This window comes from Manis pentadactyla, chromosome 15, assembly GCF_030020395.1.
Source record: "Manis pentadactyla isolate mManPen7 chromosome 15, mManPen7.hap1, whole genome shotgun sequence".
NCBI classification, from domain to species: domain Eukaryota; kingdom Metazoa; phylum Chordata; class Mammalia; order Pholidota; family Manidae; genus Manis; species Manis pentadactyla.
The window spans coordinates 50128592-50146484 of record NC_080033.1 but is presented as its reverse complement, the minus strand read 5'-3'; the positions used below and the strand labels follow the sequence as shown (position 1 = coordinate 50146484).

The window sequence follows — 17893 nt, the reverse complement described above, 5'->3', positions numbered from 1 at the left end:
AAAGTGTTAAGCTCTTGAATCTCAGTTTCCTTAGGAAAAAAAACGAGGTTAAATTACTTGCCTAGGGTCATGTAGGTAGTAGAAAGCAAAGCTGGGGCTTCAGATGTTGTGTATTTGACATAGACCCTGTTCCCTTTTACTCTCCAGCAGCTGATAGTCAGCTCATGGTCAGGCTAGAAAGGAGATGTAGATCTTTGAAGATATAAACATACCTTACTTCAAATACCTTATACCTATTTATCCACTGTAGGTAGATAAAGCAGAAAATGTAATTTTCTTGTCTTTGGGTCATAGTTACACTTTTTTTGAACTGTCCCATCCATCAAAACTAGGGAGGTGCATGGTTCCACTCTGAGTGAAGAATGAATTAATTCATTAAACATAAAATAGTAAAAGAGAAAGGATATACCAGGTGAGCCATTTAAGGCCATTGGCTTGATTTTTTGGGGGAAGTGAGGTGATGTTCCATTACTGAGGTGGTTGGAATTCCACAGGATAATATTCATCTATCCATAGTTAATCGCATTGGAACACTGAAGCCTAGCCATGGTAGTTAACTGAATTCAAATCTTTAGCATTGTAGCATTGCCAGTGGGGTTAACCAACTATAAATTTATAACATGGCCTCAATTATTGGTGTGTGCTTTAGACATACTTTTTACAGTTAATGAAAAAATGAGTGGAGATTTTAGAAGTCTGAATTTATTCAGTTGTCAAAAGGAGAGTTTGATATATCAAATACAAGTCTCTTTCTTCATATTAAAAAGCCAAACACTTATCCACTTTTGGCTTTCTTATAAATATTCAGTGCCACAGAAACACAGATAAATAATTGGCCATCTCCAGTGCATTCTGGATAATTTACAAGAGATCAAAAGATTATTACATGGGACAGTCAGAGTCAAACTGTATTGTATTTATTACAAATGAAGAATCATCACATGGCTAAAGTCAGCAGTGTATTAATGGACCAGATTTCTGTGTGTGTGTGTATGGATGTGTGTGTGTAACTTTTTAAATTTAAGGACTTAAGGCTTAAGGATTATGTATTAAGTTCTCTGCTATTAGAATTGACCTGGAAAGATTAGAAGATTATTATCTGTTTACACTGATGAAAATATTTATGAAAATGACAATATTAAAATGACTCAGACTTATCCAAAAAGATCCCAAGTTTAATTTCTAATAGAAAAAATAAAAGTTATAAAAGATATGACTCCCCATCTTTAAGATTTGGGTCTGGCCTTTTGCTGGGTTTTTGATGTTCATCTTTCAATATATAGCCGGTCAAACACATAACAGCACAAAAATTGGTTGTATTCTACCCAGGATAAACAAAGAGATAAATCTTTGTTGCATACAGCATTTATTTTTCCTTTGTATACTGGACCTTATCGATAAAATGAAGCTTTCTTCATCAAGGAAACCTCTTCCAATTTATTCAGAGATGGTCTTTATCAAGCTAAGCCCCAGTAAGTGTTGTTTGGAATAGTAACATACCTTTTTTAAACAAACACTTGCTATTTTTCCTTCGTGAATGGTCAGATCCCATAATCACCATGTTAATAAACACTCTAGTTAATGGAAGTTGAAACACACACATGCTTTTAAGAAGAAAGTTGAGTTGCAACGGTAAAATGAAATACCCTCAATGCTGACGTTATTTTTTCCTTCCCATAGGGAACCACAGTCAGATATCACGAGTACCTGTTGCTATTAAAGTGCTGGATGTCAATGACAACGCCCCTGAATTCGCATCCGAGTATGAGGCATTTTTATGTGAAAATGGAAAACCTGGCCAAGTAAATATCTCCATGTTGTTAATGCTGAATATGTTTGTATACAACTGTCTCCTTTTTTGAATAACCTGCATTATAGTGTGCATTTGCATCGTTTATGATCTGCAAAATAACAGGCAAGACACATCCAAATGGGAACAGAGAGGGAGTATTTTTCTCTCAGAGATGCTAATTTTCTTCCTACTTGTGACCAAATTGGCTCCTGCTGTGGGACAACCTGCTGTGCCGAGTACCCAGAGCCAAATAACTGTCTTAAAATATCTCAGGATATGGACGATTATCAGGGGAGGTCTTAGAGTGATAGGGCCAAAACGTTACCCTTCAAATGTCAGGAAGCACGAGAAAAGCTCAAAGGGGGACCAGGTGTGTTTCATAGCAAACATAGAAATAACCAATAATAGGGAAGCTGAAAAACGAGTAGCAGGAAGTGAATTTTGAAACCTGTAAAAATGTAGATATATTTAGATAAACATAAGATGAACAACATGTTTTAGACAGGCTAGTGAAGCATCTTATAATTGTGTATTGATGGGACATTTTTATTTTTACTCATCTCATGTAGCGTAGATAGAGAAAACAAAGACAGAGAGAGGGAGATGGAGGAAGGAATAAAGGAAGGACGGAGATGGAAGAACAGAAGGAGGGGAGATGAGGGAGGGAGGAAGAAAGCTAAGAAGGAACAAAAACAAAAACAAAACCTGCTATGCTCTGAATGTCAAAATGGAAATAGTCTATGTAAAGTTCTCAGAAACACAAATGTAATAGATTTATTTTAACAAGGTGCCAAAGTACTGTATGTTTAAGAAATTTATCGTTTTTCAACTTCCTAATTTATTTCTGGATGGTGACATTTTAATTTAAATAAACAGCAGCTGACAGCATGACACTGGAGTTGTTAATCTAACTATTCTTGTGCCTCCTGTGGGTGTTAGGAATTAAACTTACTATTTGCTGAGCAGCTTACCTGACAAAAGTCAGAGTTTTCCCACCTAAAGAAAGGAATAGCACTGTAGCTCTATACTTGTATTTAATATTACAAAAGATCAATGTGATACCCACCTATAAAACAGTGGACATTTTCCCTTAGACTATTTTCATGTATCTGAAGGATTAGCATTGGTTCCTTCTACCAAAATAAGACACATACACATGCATGTGCATGCACACACACACAACACACACACAAAGCTAAAATTTTAATAATAACACTGATTAAAACACTTAGATATCATAAATGTTATTATAATCAAAATATTCACCTTTAGTAGCAATATGCTCTTTCTTAAATAATATTCTAACATTACTTTAAGTGCTTCTTAATTTCATCATGTGGAATTGCCCTCTGCCATATCTTTTGAGCATTTTCATTTGTGATCCTTTGAGCATGGAGTGTGTATATATGTATGCATATGTATTTGGCAGTAAATATCATTTAGCTAAGTTGTTCGTGGATTGAGTTGGCAGAGAGTCTGATCAAAATATATGCAGGTCAGTTTCAAGGATATGGCTGTATGGGGCAGATCATTGTTGGGGTAATGTAGCCAATCACAGACTTATAAGCCAACTGTTTTTGATCGTGAATAATCTGTCAAATGCTTTAGAATTTAAATAAAACTCCATTGTTCATGCAAAACTCATCACATGAGTTCAGAGAGTCAATGGCATTGATATTTCAAAAATCCCACATTGGCTTCACTTGTGATACTGACATGCATGCCTTTGGACCTCTAGGAATCTGGAGGTTTACCCTGTGGATTTTGACTGTTTCCAAGGTTTTAATGATTCCTCAGCAGTTCATATCAGAAAAAAATGCATTGTTTCATCACCGTTTCTTTGCAAGATCAAAATAAAAGAAAAGTTGATTCTTTGTTCTATGACTTTTGCAAATCAAAGTGAATGACTCATTCTGTGAAGAAGTGTTTATGTTGTGTGTGTGTCCACTGCACTATCTTTCCTCAAATGAATCTGTTTAGGCCTGTTTATTAGAGTTCATATTTACACAAAGAGATGAGATCTTTGTTCAGTATAATTTTTGGACATAGACTGGTTCATATATGTGTAGTTGTTCAAACTCTTGAATTCCTTGAATCCTTTGTGCTAGTCAGAATTCATGTTTGATTCATTACATTATTCCTAGGTCACTTTTAATGACTCAAGTATTTCATTTTTATATTTAATGTTATCCAAAATTCATATTTGTTACCCACACTAGTGTTCATTTATATTAAGTTCAACATAGATACACTTTCGATCATCTCTCATAATACCACACAAACCAGTGACTCACTTTGAAGTTAAAATATTCATTACTAGGTGATCACACACTCATGAAAAACAACTGTTGAAAACTGAATTATCGTTAAATTCAGTCATTTCATTATTTTCAGTAATGTCTGCTTTACTACAGTCTCAGCTAAAAGAGTATGGGTGACTTTGAAATGTTTGGTTTGCCTGGAAGGTATGGACTTGAAGCTAAATTTGAAGGAAATCAGCTTCTTGGGAGATGGTGATCCTTAGCAGTAATCAAGGACGAGGCATTAAGAAAAAACAACCATCTGTAAAAACCTTCTGGATGGAGAGAGCCTTTAAAAATATGTTTTTAAAACATCTCACCAAATGAAAACTAATATGAACATGAACATAGAGAATTCTGCTGTGCTTGACTCTTTTCCTCTAAATTGGACTAATTTAAATAAAGAATTTTTTAAAAAGAAAGAAAAAAAGGATGAGGGAGGGAGGCCATCTTCTTCATTTCTAGGCATAGATCTCCAGTTTGTGAGGTATCTGAGCTAAAACTGCCATAGGTTCACCTTGAAAGTAGAATTGGAAATCATACCTGCTTCTAACCACCTTCTCATGGTTCTGATGTGAAAGATGACATTTTTGAACTTCTTTCCTTAAGAGACTAACGACCGTCTATGACAGAGAGAAATAGCTCACAGTCCCTTTTATACAAAATCAACACGAATCCCTTTTGACTAGAATCATTTGAAATAATCCCTCCATTACATTATTAAATGTTAATTTGGTGTTTTCTGTTGCTAGTTACTTCTATTTTGATCAATTTTTCCCCAGTAGTTAAAGGTGATTTGTCAAAAGTTGTAAGACGCTATACTTTTTTAGTGTCCAATTCAATGATGGTATGATATAGTTGTCTACACATTACTTGACCATCAGTACAACAGGATGTATAAAAAATTCTTTTCACTTATTCCCCTCTAATGGTCAAGACAGAAATGAGGATATGGGTTAAGGATTTCCTAATTAGAAAGCAAAATATATGACAGACAGTTCATGTGTCTAATAGGATGGTAGGTTTGAGTTAGTCAGTAAATACTTATTCAACACAAACTCCCTGCCAGGACTTGATTAGGTACTGGGGATTTAGTGGCAAGTGACATCCTAAACAGTAGTCTTTTTTTCTGTCTGTCAAGTATGTAATAAAATTAGAAATGATAGAAGTGCAAGAAAACACCTCAAATCCTCCGGGCAGAAAGGAGGCTGAAGAGATGGGGGGATGGAGCTCTCTTCATGAAAAGGCTTCTTTAGGACATGTCTCACCAGAGACAGGAAACCTCTATCCTTTGTTGAATCCGAGGCAGCTGGGGCTAAACCAGGATTTTTCTAAAGAGAATGGTAATCTGGCTGGACAGGTAGAGGAACAGATAACACATGGAGAAACAAATGTCTTCCTTCATTACACATGGAAACACCACATTCAAACCAAAGATAAGTATAGAAAACCTCAGTGATCATGCTGGCCAGAGTGCTTTCCCACAACTTTGTTCTACAACTTACTCCCTTACTAGGGTCTCTCTAGGCTTTTGTTTTAGATGCTAACCTCTTGCTCACCATACCTGCAGAAGTAGGGTGATCTGCTCTGGGTGCTTTATTAATACAGGAGTGGAAGTGAAAATATTGTATTTCTAGGTGTGAGTCAAGGTCTCTTGTTTAGTCTCAGAGAATATTTATTGTTTGAGAATTAGGTGACAGATTACTTCAGCTTTTTCCTTCAGGAAGGAACGTCCCCCTGTAACTATAAATAAATCAAATGGAGTATTTATAGTTCAAAATTCATTGCCATCTATAGACGTTGAGATGTACTTTTTGGCATCAAGTTAATTATGTTTGGCTAACCTCTTTTAATTCCTTCTTTATCTGACTGATAATGCAGCAATATAAAGGTTGCTTATTCTGGGAATATCACAGGTTCCCCCAAAGAATAATAATCTATGTTTCTAGATATGTATCTAGCTAATGCTTGGCATGTAATGAAGATTCATAGTATTTTAAACTCCTTGTTCTAATTCAATTCATTCAGCAGGAACAAACATCTCAATAATCAGTTCCTCAGAGTACTTTGGTAGCATGTGCTTCACCCCCAGACAGTGCACCAGCTGACCTCTTCAAATGAAAAATCATCTACTAATCAAAGAATATTTACTGTGCATCTACAAGATGCTAAGTACTATGATATGACCTGGGAAAATGTAAAAAGGATAAAAAGTGTTCTTCTTCATGGAACTTAATGAGGAAGATGGATTATTTCTAAAAAGTAGAAAGAACAAACAATATACATTTTGAAAATTGGGTTGAAAGAAACATTGATGTAATCACACAGCAGGGGACAAAGGAAAAGCAAAGATGTATTTTATATAGCATTGTCAGAGACAGCTACTTTTTAAATGGGCATGACTTAAGCCGAAACTGAAAAAAGAAAAGAAAAATGAGACAGGGCAAGGTACACAAGAAGAGAAAGCAAGAACCTTCTAGCTAGGAGGATCAACTTGTGCAAAGACCCTGAGGAGAAAGACTTTGGTAGTTTGAAGAATTGAAGACATCTGAGGCTGAGCACAGTCCGTGGAATAAGCAGGTGTAATAATAAGGATGTTATAAGAATAAGATGAGATGAAAAGACTTTATGTTTGAATAAAATCTGCACACAACACACACACACACACACACACACACACAATTAAGCAGGAAGAGCATTTAGAAGGCTGGAGTTGCAAAAGATAATGCCTGGTGTCAGGTGGTGGCAGTGGCGATGGAGAGGGTGTTCACAAAGCTGTGTGCTTACGTGAATGAAATAACATGTATAAACATCAAACATGTAATCAACATCACCACTCTGGGAGCTCGGTGATGCCAACAGTTCTCACACAGAGGGGAGCTGAGACTGAAAAAGAATGAGGGTCTTCCGTAAGGCCGTGAAAAATGGTAAAGATAGGTTTCAAACAGAGGACAATCTAATCTGTGCAAGAAGTCCCACTTTCTGCCCTTTCTAGGAACTCATACTGTTTCCCACGGAAGCCGACTTTGAAACTCCACTGCCTGGGTGACATGCTTCTTAGAAAAACAATGATAACTATAAGATACTGATCAAGAATGAGCACTTTTCAAGAGAGAAAAATCAGTTCCCATGACCAATTGCACGCTTTATACAAAAACATTCCACGAAACCTTAAGTGAAAAGAAATAAACCTTAATAAGAAAAGGAAAAAGTTATTCCCTGATAAACAACAGCAATGAATGAATTTGTTCCTCTATGTTTTAGTTTCTGTTGGTCTTTTTCTAATAAATGTGAAAGAATGATGTGAGATTATGGCATTTTATAACGTTCATCAAACAATAAATATAGGAGATTTAATTTTAACTTTTCTGCCAGAAGGCATCTTTCAGGATCTATCTGCATACACAAGAGGGAGAGAGGATTGATTTTAACACAGATGAAATTGATGGCCTCAACAAAATGCATAAGATACTATTTTCATTTTATTTTGGGTGGAGTAAGGAGATGGCAAATTAGCAGAAGCATAAAACAATATTTAAAGAAACCATATGACAAAAACATATTTCAAGACAGTCATTAATGGAAGTATAACTTTTAGAGCAATGGAAGTATAACTTTTAGAGCACAACTTCTTGACAGAAGAAAAACCTTAAGTAAAAAATAAAGTGGAAGGTTTTAAAACTAGAACAATTGAAGTGTGCCACAGCTCTGCCATAGATTAGTTTCATGACCTTGGGCCTTAACCTCTGTTAGTTTAAACTCTCATATTTTAGGAATATCTAGTTCAATAGCAGGTGCTCAATAAGTAATTATAGTTGTTAGTAGTATATATTTAACTAGTCTTATAGTCTGAAAAGCAAAGTCTACTTTATTAGTGTTGTTCCTATTGTTTTTATTGCTGCTGTTATTATAACTGTGAGCTCTGATTTGGAGCACAACACTATAAATAACCCCTAAGTGGGTCAGTATAACAGAGGACAATCTATTCCCTGTATTAGAATAACTCTTCCTCTGATAATTCATAAGTATTTTATTTGTTAAGGGTGAAGGAAGGGCTTGCACTTTCTTCCTCCCCATATGAATCTGTGAATCAGTTTTTTCAAATACACTGGAGTCAATTTATGGGAACACGTACAATCTAAATCTCTGTTGAAGTCATGCTTGCAGCCTCTATATGCTTTGGCTGAAACTCTTGCATGATTCCAAATTCCATATGTTTTTTCCGATCACCTATATGAGATTGGTATAAAGAAATGGTACAAAAGATTATCTAAAAATCTTGGGCTATTGTAGACTGATGCATTTTATCTGTTTTAGTTTCAACCTACAAGGGACTGAATGAGAATTTAGGATGAAAGCGAGGGAAGCACGTGCAGGCTTCTTTCCCTTTGTTCCTGGAAGCCATGTTTACAGCCATCGCCTTCTGGAAAAAAATAAAATTGACACCAGAGAGCAGGAGGTGTTAGGCCAAGGCTTGTGCTAGTGACATAAATTGGCCAAGACCTGGTACCAAGAGAGACTGATGTTATTGGAAGGGCAGAGAAGGAAATGGAAACAGTGCTGTAACTACCAAGCTATATAGATTCAATACTTCCACAACAGAGGTTGACAGTCTTCCAGGCCTTTAAAACTCAGAGGGAGTTTTAGAAGGGAGCATTTCTCAAAGTGAGTGACTGAAAAAAACTTGTAGGGTGTAGCATAGCATGTCAATACATGGTCTGGTGTAGTGTGTGTGCGTGTGAGCGTGTTTTACTTAATAAGGCTGGGAAGCACTGAATTAAACAAAGTTAAACAACATTATCTTCTGTTTGTTTTAACTGTACGATCCCCTTGCATTTATTAATACATATGAATCACCAGAGGGCTATGTGGTGTTTGGCATTTCCCAAACATAGTTGATTACAAAATCTTTCAAATTTCCTTCTGAGAAAACTATAGAACAAGTGGTAAATGGAACCCAGTTGGAAAAATCTTGCTCTGGAAGGATAAAGAATAGGATACATTTTCAGCCTAGGAAGTAATGTTGATAATTTTAAAGAAGCAGTAGGAAATTTTCCTGTGAGGTAATACAGTAGAAGATGGAGAGGTTAGGAGACTTCTACGCTATGTTAAAAACTGTGGATTTTTCCCTACTAATGAGCTTTTCAAAGCAGAGCCGGTGATGGAGTAATTCTTTTTAAAAAAATAGTGATCATTTCAGAAGTGCATAAAATACGCACAAATGTTATAGGGTCCAGCAAAAGAAAGTCGAAGATAGGAGAAGCTGGAAAATACAAACTTTAACTAAACATACTCTTTAGGAGACCTTGCTTTGTATGATTTTACCTCAACTTAGTTTCAGGAAAGGAAAGGGGAGTGAAAAAGACGGAAACAGAGGAAACTATCAGAAGTTTGGGTTTATGAAGGCATAGAGCCCAGGTTCTACCTAGAGGACCAAGGACTTCACAGTGTTTAACAGAGAGTTATAAAATCTAATCTACATCCTGTTATATTTTCTATAGGTCAGAATTATAAGATACATGGTCTGAATTGCCATCTACTATGTTTTAAAGACAGAAGTTGAGTTTTTTTAATGCAAAATAATATGTGACATGGGGTAACACTTTGGGCAGGAAAAGAAACACCTTGGTAGATACTGGATTGCCATGCAAATTATAAAAACATATCCAGGAGCTAGCCACTAAATGGATAGAAACAGTGCTTATATTTGAACTATATATTATACAGTTGTGAAATAGTTGTGGGAAATTGGGTCATTGTGTGAATTTTAACATAATTTCTCAAATTTCTATATTTCCTCTCTATTAAAGTTATCGTTATAACAATTTCTCTTGTATGCATAATTTTTATTTTCAAGGGCCTCTCTTTTAGGAAATGGTTCTTAACCTGTTTTGTCTTGTTTCCTTTAGTCATTAAAACCATTGATCTTGTGATAAAAGCTATGGATTTTCCCCTTATTTAGGTGCATATATAAAATAATTTTATACAGTTTCACTTTTGCACTGAAAGGTTTAAATCCTGTGATGCACCCCTTCCTTTTCTAAGTTTAAAACCAAAGCTCTAAGTAACAAAAGTCAGTATTTCAGGACCGGTAATATTGATAATCATAAATAAATTGGCAATCATAGGCAGAAGAATAAATAGAAAACCACAAATCAAGTTGTGCTTTCCACACGTCTTTGACTTCTGTCCTCTCATTCCCTCCTTTTCTACCACCTTGCAATTTGTATCACAACAGAAAGATTGGCCAAGAAAAAAGATAGGTAAGTCTTACCTGAGAAAGTGACAGTGTGCGGTGACTGCAGACAGTGTGTTGGCTATGACTGCTGAGTGTCCCTGGAGACTAGATGTGTATTCCAGAAGCCTTGGAAAATATTCCAAAAGTTGCAACAGAATAGTCCTCTCTCACCTTGCCCACACTTGGTAAGAACTATGATTTCTAAATCTCCATTTTTGTGCCATCGGTCAGAATCAGAAGGGAACCTTTACACCTGGGAAGCATAGCAAAAGAGCAGCAAGGATAGATAAGTTCATTCTTCTGCAATCTCTAAAATATTGAAGGCCTGGGCCCCAATTTAATTGCAGTATATGTACAGAATGTATGAATGCAACAGGATTCTGAGGCAGCCTGATATACTAGGGCAGGAGGATATAGGTGGTTTGTTACCAGCGATGTCTGGGATCAGATGTTTTATGAGATATCTGATGCACTGAAGTTCTGATAAGTCTCTTTTACCTACTCCCATGGTTATGTAAGAATTAATGATGATACTGAAACATGCCTGACATAATGTGTTCATCCAGTCATTTATTCACTTAGACAATACTTATTCAACAGTTACCATATGCCAGACACTGTTTTAACTTCAGTGAAGGGGAAAATATCATCCTATGTTATCATGGCTGGCACCTAAGAACAAATCAATGAATAATGTCTGCAGGAACTCATAGGGCATATTACAATAGATCCCATGATTGTTTTATGGTTGTGAACAGATCTGATCATCAGAAATGTATTTATTTTCATGCTGCTTGCCTTTTAAAGGATTAATAATGGCAGTGATACCCTACTGCTATTAAATATTTTGCATTAATGTAAAATAGCCTAAAGTTTAATAAACTCTCCTAAATAAAAACAGTCCCACTTAGGTATAGTGTAATTGATAAACAATTAATAGTTCTTAATAAAACTGAGTCAGAATTGTGATATGGTTCCACAGTTCTCTTATTTTTTTCCCCAGTTTCATGCCTTAAAAAGGTTATTTGACTTCAAATCAGTAGTCTCAAGAAATAGAACAGTATTGGCTCCCACAGAATTCCAAGCATGGCTCTGAAATTCATTTCCTTATTCCAACATCCCAGATATGCTTTGTTTTTCTGAGATGTATATTAGTGGTCACCTTCCCTTGAAATTAATTCACAGTAAATGATCAAACATTAGATTTCCAACTGCATCCTAACTTTACTGGTAGAAAGAAATATATTTGAACTAAATGTTGTATTCTTAGGCTTAAAAATCTTTGACTGCTTCAGAAATTTTTGTATCTTTCCATGAAATAGTTCAATTACTAACAGTTAACTGATGTCACAGAAGCTCGCAGTGGGAAATGTGCGTGGTTTTCATTTGCCATCTACTCAGTGTGCTTATAGAATCATCTGTGTGAAGATCCACTTCCTTGAATAAATCTGTTCCTTTTTCTTCTATTGTTTAAAGCTAAGTGTATTCAGATGTTACTATATCAATGAAAATTTCAGCCTTTTAAGCATGGGTATCTTGATGCATTTTAATAGCATAAAGTCCTTCAAGTGATCTACCAGGCATCTACTTTTTTTTTTGTCTGCTTTTAAAAAATCTAATATACACAAGGATTTTTTACATTGCTATAGTGTCTCTTAAACTCTGTAATATTACATCCAGTCTCATATTTATAACATGTACTTTACTTTCAGAAATTGAAGTTGTATTCAGTTTTGTAGGATCTGTGATAAAAAATGTGACAAACAACTTTGCAGTTTTTTTTTATAGGTTGGAATTGTTTCCTTAGGACAGATCGCAGACTTTATTTTTAAATATTGGACAATATAATTATGTATCAGATACTTTGAATTGCAAGTGAGCCAATTAGAAGTATTAGGTGGCAAGGAAAATTAAGTTTCAGCCAAAGCTAAACAAAAATTGTAAATTATTGAAAATAACATTTCTCATGAAATTATATCAAGGAAACTGAAAAGCCCAAAAATCTACTTGGGAATCATTTTAAGTTATTTCCAGTGATTTTTAAAAAGGCTGAAATCTGTCAACTGTAGATAAACTTCATAGAAGAATAGAATGTACCTGGTTTTACACTAAGTTGTTAAAAAAAAAAAAAGAACAGAAAGTATACAAAGACTTCTGGGATTTTATTCAGGTTGTTAAATTTGGTATAAAAAATGTCATTACTGGAAACCTAAAATGCTGAGGTTCATTGGCTGCTTTTTCTGCCTGATTCTTGATTATCATATAACTAATGAGAGTTCTATACCTAATGGGATTCCTATTGTAACTTTAAAAGAGAGCTATTTCCATTTGTTGTCAATTGTGTAATACTCATCTACCTCATGTACCATCTTTATGGAGCCTGGTGTCTACTGTGAGATAAAGTTGCCAACAGTGGCCACCTGCATTAAAATAAAATGAAGTGTCGAAAATGGTTTAAACCCAAGTCTTAACTATAGCCAGTTCATGGGATTTGGGGAAGTTGATTTAAAGATTCACCATGTCATCATTTTTCCCCAACACTTCATGCACTGAGCTTGATGCGAGCCTGACAACACAAACTTTCTTAATCAATAACAAGGGAGTGTGAACACCAATTTTCAGCCTTACCTCAGAACAGTGGAACTCAAGAGTTTAAGCATGCATTAGAATTATCTAGAAGACTGTTTAAAATGCAGACATCTAGGCCCTGCCCTGAAACTTTCTGGGTCAGTAGGCTCAATAAGTTGTATGTTTAACAGAGGAGTTCCTGGCTTAAATAAATGGTGGGAAAAACATTCCCTACAGGTGTAATGTTTAGACCAAACTTATGAAATGTGGTATGACAGGTAATTATACTCCTTTACTTCAGGTAAGCTAAATTATGGCATCTTTAGTTTTGGTCTTGGTAGATTAACTAACCAATAACTCAGAAGTACTCACCAGCATGTATGAGTCTTTTTCATGCAGATTACATAGAGGGATTACAAACGGTATTACTTTTAGGAGTTCTATCTGTGAAATATACTATAAGAATGCATTTAGTTATGCATGATTTCTACCTCAGAATATCACGAAAACCTTCTTCCTTTGCCCTTCTTCTTCCCACATGCTCACATGCTTCCCAGAGTTACTTCAACAGGAGCACCTGGGAATAAAAGTCCTTTTGAAACAAAATTCGATAAAGGAAGAAGGGGATGTTACACTTGCTCACAAGTAACTTTTTCCCTCACTGTACTTTATAACTGCCTAAAAGAAGGTGCCTGTCAAATTCTTGAGTATTTGTACAGGTAGGCTATCGCTAAAAGAGTTATCTGTGTTTTACAGCTCTCTCCTTGTACTTAAGATTTTTCCCATGTTATAAAACAGGAAGCTCCATTCTCTGTACACTTAAATGTCAAGTAAAGGGTCCTAGGTGTTTAGCTATAGTAAATATGATTATATTCCCATCTACTCTGATGAGGCCAGGGCCCTGTTTGGGTGACATCAAAATTGTGACATGTACCTAGGTGCTATGCCATGAATAAATAGTAGTGACCCTAATAAAAAATAATAATGATGACTAATAATTCATTAAACATATGGTAGGAACCAGACACTGTAGAGATTGACATGAATTTACATCAATAATCAAAACAACTCTATGAGAAAGGTACCTTTTTTTATTTGTAATTTAGGAAGACAAAGAAACTTCCTGAGTTCCAGGGACAGTTAAGTAACCTCTCCATGTCACCCAGTGAGTACAGGGTGAAACTGACTTCTATCAAGGCAGCATTATTTCAGAGGCCATCAACTTAAGGACCTTGGTCGTCTTTACCATGAGTTATATTTTGTGCTTTTTTTGTTGTATTTTTACTCAAACTAAATACAATTATAAGACATTTCCTAGGGTCTCTAATAAAAGTGAAACAAAGTAAGAATATGTTTCATTTTAAAAATTGAGAAATACAAGTTGAGAGGTTATTTCATTTATGCCTCAGATAACCTCAATGCACTGCTTGTCATCCAGCATGTGCTTGATACAATGCAAACCTCCAGAGCTGCAGAAAACATTCTTAAATTGTGGTTCTCACACTTGTTTAGGTAATTAAGTTACAAGGTAATAACACCCCTTGCTCAAAAAGAAGTGATCCTTCTTTTTTCCTTTTGAATGAAATTGTCCAAGTTGAATGGGACAAAATTAGTCAGACATCATAAATAAGGCATTGTCATTACATTTTCTAAATTTCATAAACCAGAGAGCATTTCCCTGTTTTTTTATAGCAAATCTGATGTCACCTTGTCTCTATTTTTCCTCATCATTATTTTGTAGAAATTATCTTTTCGTTATTTACAATAGTGGTTTAAGCTGTAATTTTTACTACATTAACTGTTGCCCAGTGTTTCATATCGAAGTGATTAATATCACAGGATCATAAATATAAATTATTAAGCTAAGTCTCCAGCACCTCAAGAAACAACTTAGCACTAAGTTAATGCAGCTTTGCAAAGTAAATAAGCATATTCAACCAGCACCAATTCCAAGTATGTGTATCTATCCAAACAATTCTCTGCACAGTGGTAATTCTTCTAATCCCTATAATTTATTCATCTCAGGTACACTCCAAAGCATTTGTTTGCATGTGTCACCCACTAGCTTTAAAAACAGTGTTCATGACTGGGGAGGGAACAGATGCAACTCTTCAGAAAGGTTTGTTTCAGTGATGTTTGTGCCGAGGAACATTCTATTTGGCAAACATTTGCAATCTGATGAGTAGAATGAAAGAGGAGTTGTGAGGATTCAAAATTTAGGTCATTTGCCTCCAAATCCTCCCAAGATCCACCCTTACAATCACTGTAACAGTTCCAAATCTCATTCTAGATGCCTGTATAGACTCAAATTGGAAAGAAACCTGTAATTGCCCAGTGGGATTTTCCAATATCCTTAAATTTGCTCTTTCAAGCCACAGACACCATATGGACACAAAGGTAATGACCTTAATTTTCATCAGTTTCATTCAATTAAATTTGATATAAATTTATCAAAGTTTAGGTTGGAAAATGATGAATGCTTCTCCTTATTCTTGGCACAAATCATCCATGACAATTCAGAAAACTGAAGGAAAAAAAAGTCCTTGGACCAAAGTCTCAGTCCCCTCAGGGGATGTCCCTCAGCCTTTAAAAGCAGTTCGAGCCCTTTGATGTCATCAGAAATGCTGATGTCAGGTTTTATGTTACAGGTCATTCAAACAGTGAGTGCCATGGACAAAGATGATCCCAAGAACGGACACTATTTCTTATACAGTCTTCTTCCAGAAATGGTCAACAATCCGAATTTTACCATCAAGAAAAATGAAGGTAAATATATGTAGCATCGTGAAACAGCGTAGAATATACGTTGGAAAATAGGATGTGATTTCATTATTTGACTGCAAATATCAATAAAATAATTTTGTTTTCCCATAAGCAGTTGAAAACTTAGTGCATGAGCCAAATGGCCTGGTAATTACATCACTTCCTCTTTCCAATATTGAAACAAGAGATAAAGAACTTGTTCATGTGAAAGTTAATTTTATCCCAGGGAATACTTCAATCACCTTACTTTAAAAAGTGAACAATAAGATTTAACCCCTGTGAAAGTTCCAGGAATTCTGAGATACTGAGATATCTGTTAGGGGAGGAGCTGACTTATACTTCATAGTTGTTCATTTTTAATTGAATGTTTACCAACCCTTTAGGGAAAGCTGATCCTAATTTTGCCTGGATGGTGGATACACATTAGAGGCATCTGTCTTAAGCCTGTACCAATTTTGATAATAGAAATTAGATCAGAAAATCCTTCTTGAAGGACACTCCTTATCAGTATTATTTTGGAGCTAATATGAACTGAATTTTTTGTTACATCTTTCACTTAGGAGAACAGTTAATCCATTTCATTATTTCTTCAGAACCCAACTTGAATTAGCTGTTTCTTTTAACTATGTCTATTACATATGAAGGTCATAGATCATTTTTTAAAAAGTCTATCTCATTGTACATTTTTGTTGCCAAAGATGCTGTATATTTAACAAGGATTTTTAGCTGTTTATTTTAGCTCAGATACATTTAAGTCTTAGTTTCAGCTGTTTTAGAATGATTAGTAAAATAAATGTATTGTCTCTGGCTGTCTTCCGGGTTTACTATAGGCATTTGTTTAGATTTCTGAATGGTGTATATAAAAACTGAACCCCAAAAGAAAAGTAAGATGGAATTTATGACATTAGTTTTGATTATTTGCTATGTTCTATTTCAAGGAGGTAGTGAATTTTGATAAAACTTGCTTCATGAAATAAACTAACATTTTATGGCTCTTGTTAAATATATCACGGCCCTACTTTTTAACATAATGCTACTTAATACTTTGGGGATGCTTTGATAAATGTGCCTGCATTACAGAAAAGGAAATGAGAAAGTCGTTCTATAGATATTACTCATTTAGCTGACTTCCACCATTACAAACACCGAGACAAAATCCTGTTCTTTCCCCTCAATAATGGAGTATTCATTTGTTAGTCTCCCCTCATTAGTAACTCTAATCCAAGCACATTGTCTTTCTTTTTCAGTTAACAATGCCAAGTTTTTGTTTTCTTTTTATGGAAATTACACAGATGTATCTAAGATGAAAACCCCTCGGAAATCCCAAACTGAGCTGAAAGTCTGAGCATAATTGTGATCTATGTTTATTGTTAATTGTGAGCTAATAGGTACATTATTTTTGCATATAAATGCCTTATATTTAAAAATTCTCTGCAAAGAAATGTTTTCCCATCCCAAAGGTACTGAGGTCCTTGGTGTTTTCTGTGCATTCTGCAATTTCAAGATATGCCTGTTACAGGAACAGTCAGTCAAAGGCATTATGTGAACATGTGGTGAATGGAAGAGAAGGTGTTTGGGGTGCCAGTGAAAGTGTAGTTTTTGTACTCTATTTATTAAGCCCTAAACTTTTTTTTATTAAAGTATCATTGATATACAATCTTATGAAGGTTTCACATGAACAACAATGTGGTTTCAACATTCACCCTCATTATCAAGTCCCCTCTCCCACCCACCCCATTGCAGTCACTGTCCATCAGCATAGTAAGATGCTATGGAGCCATTACTTGTCTTCTCCATGCTGTACTACCTTCCTTGTGACCTACCTATATTGCGATTTATGCCCTAAACTTTGTCAAGAAAATATTTTATTCCTACAGTGAATGAAAATCATGTGTTTTCTCTAATTTTTGGAATTAGTAGAAAGTAAAAGTTTGTACGTTTAGGAAATCTCTTTCTGCCCCATCACACATTCAATAAACCCTGTAATAGAATATTAAAAGGCACAAAGATTACTTGTTTCATTTTGAAAGTAGAAAGTGGGAATTACAATTGTAACTTACCTCACAGGTGTGTATGTGTGCATGCATGTGCATGTATTCGTATGAAATAATTGAGAAAAAAGGTGCCAGGTATTGCAAAATGACTTGGGACAAAAAGACCACTCTTTGTGCCATGAGTCATTTCTTTCAAATTGTGTTTGTTTATTTTACAGAGAGTGACCAGATAATTTAT

General features: G+C 35.2%; 1 protein-coding gene across 4 annotated transcripts in view; it reads left to right on the top strand.

Moving 5' to 3' along the window:
- CDH8 (cadherin 8) overlaps positions 1 to 17893 on the top strand; it is a 350974-nt gene that overhangs the window by 266676 nt on the left and 66405 nt on the right. For all 4 annotated transcript variants that reach the window (XM_036897785.2, XM_036897786.2, XM_036897782.2 and 1 more), the window contains 2 exons: positions 1681 to 1802; positions 15547 to 15664. In XM_036897785.2, the coding sequence (XP_036753680.1) occupies positions 1681 to 1802; positions 15547 to 15664 (240 nt within the window). The remainder of the gene's footprint in view (positions 1 to 1680; positions 1803 to 15546; positions 15665 to 17893) is intronic.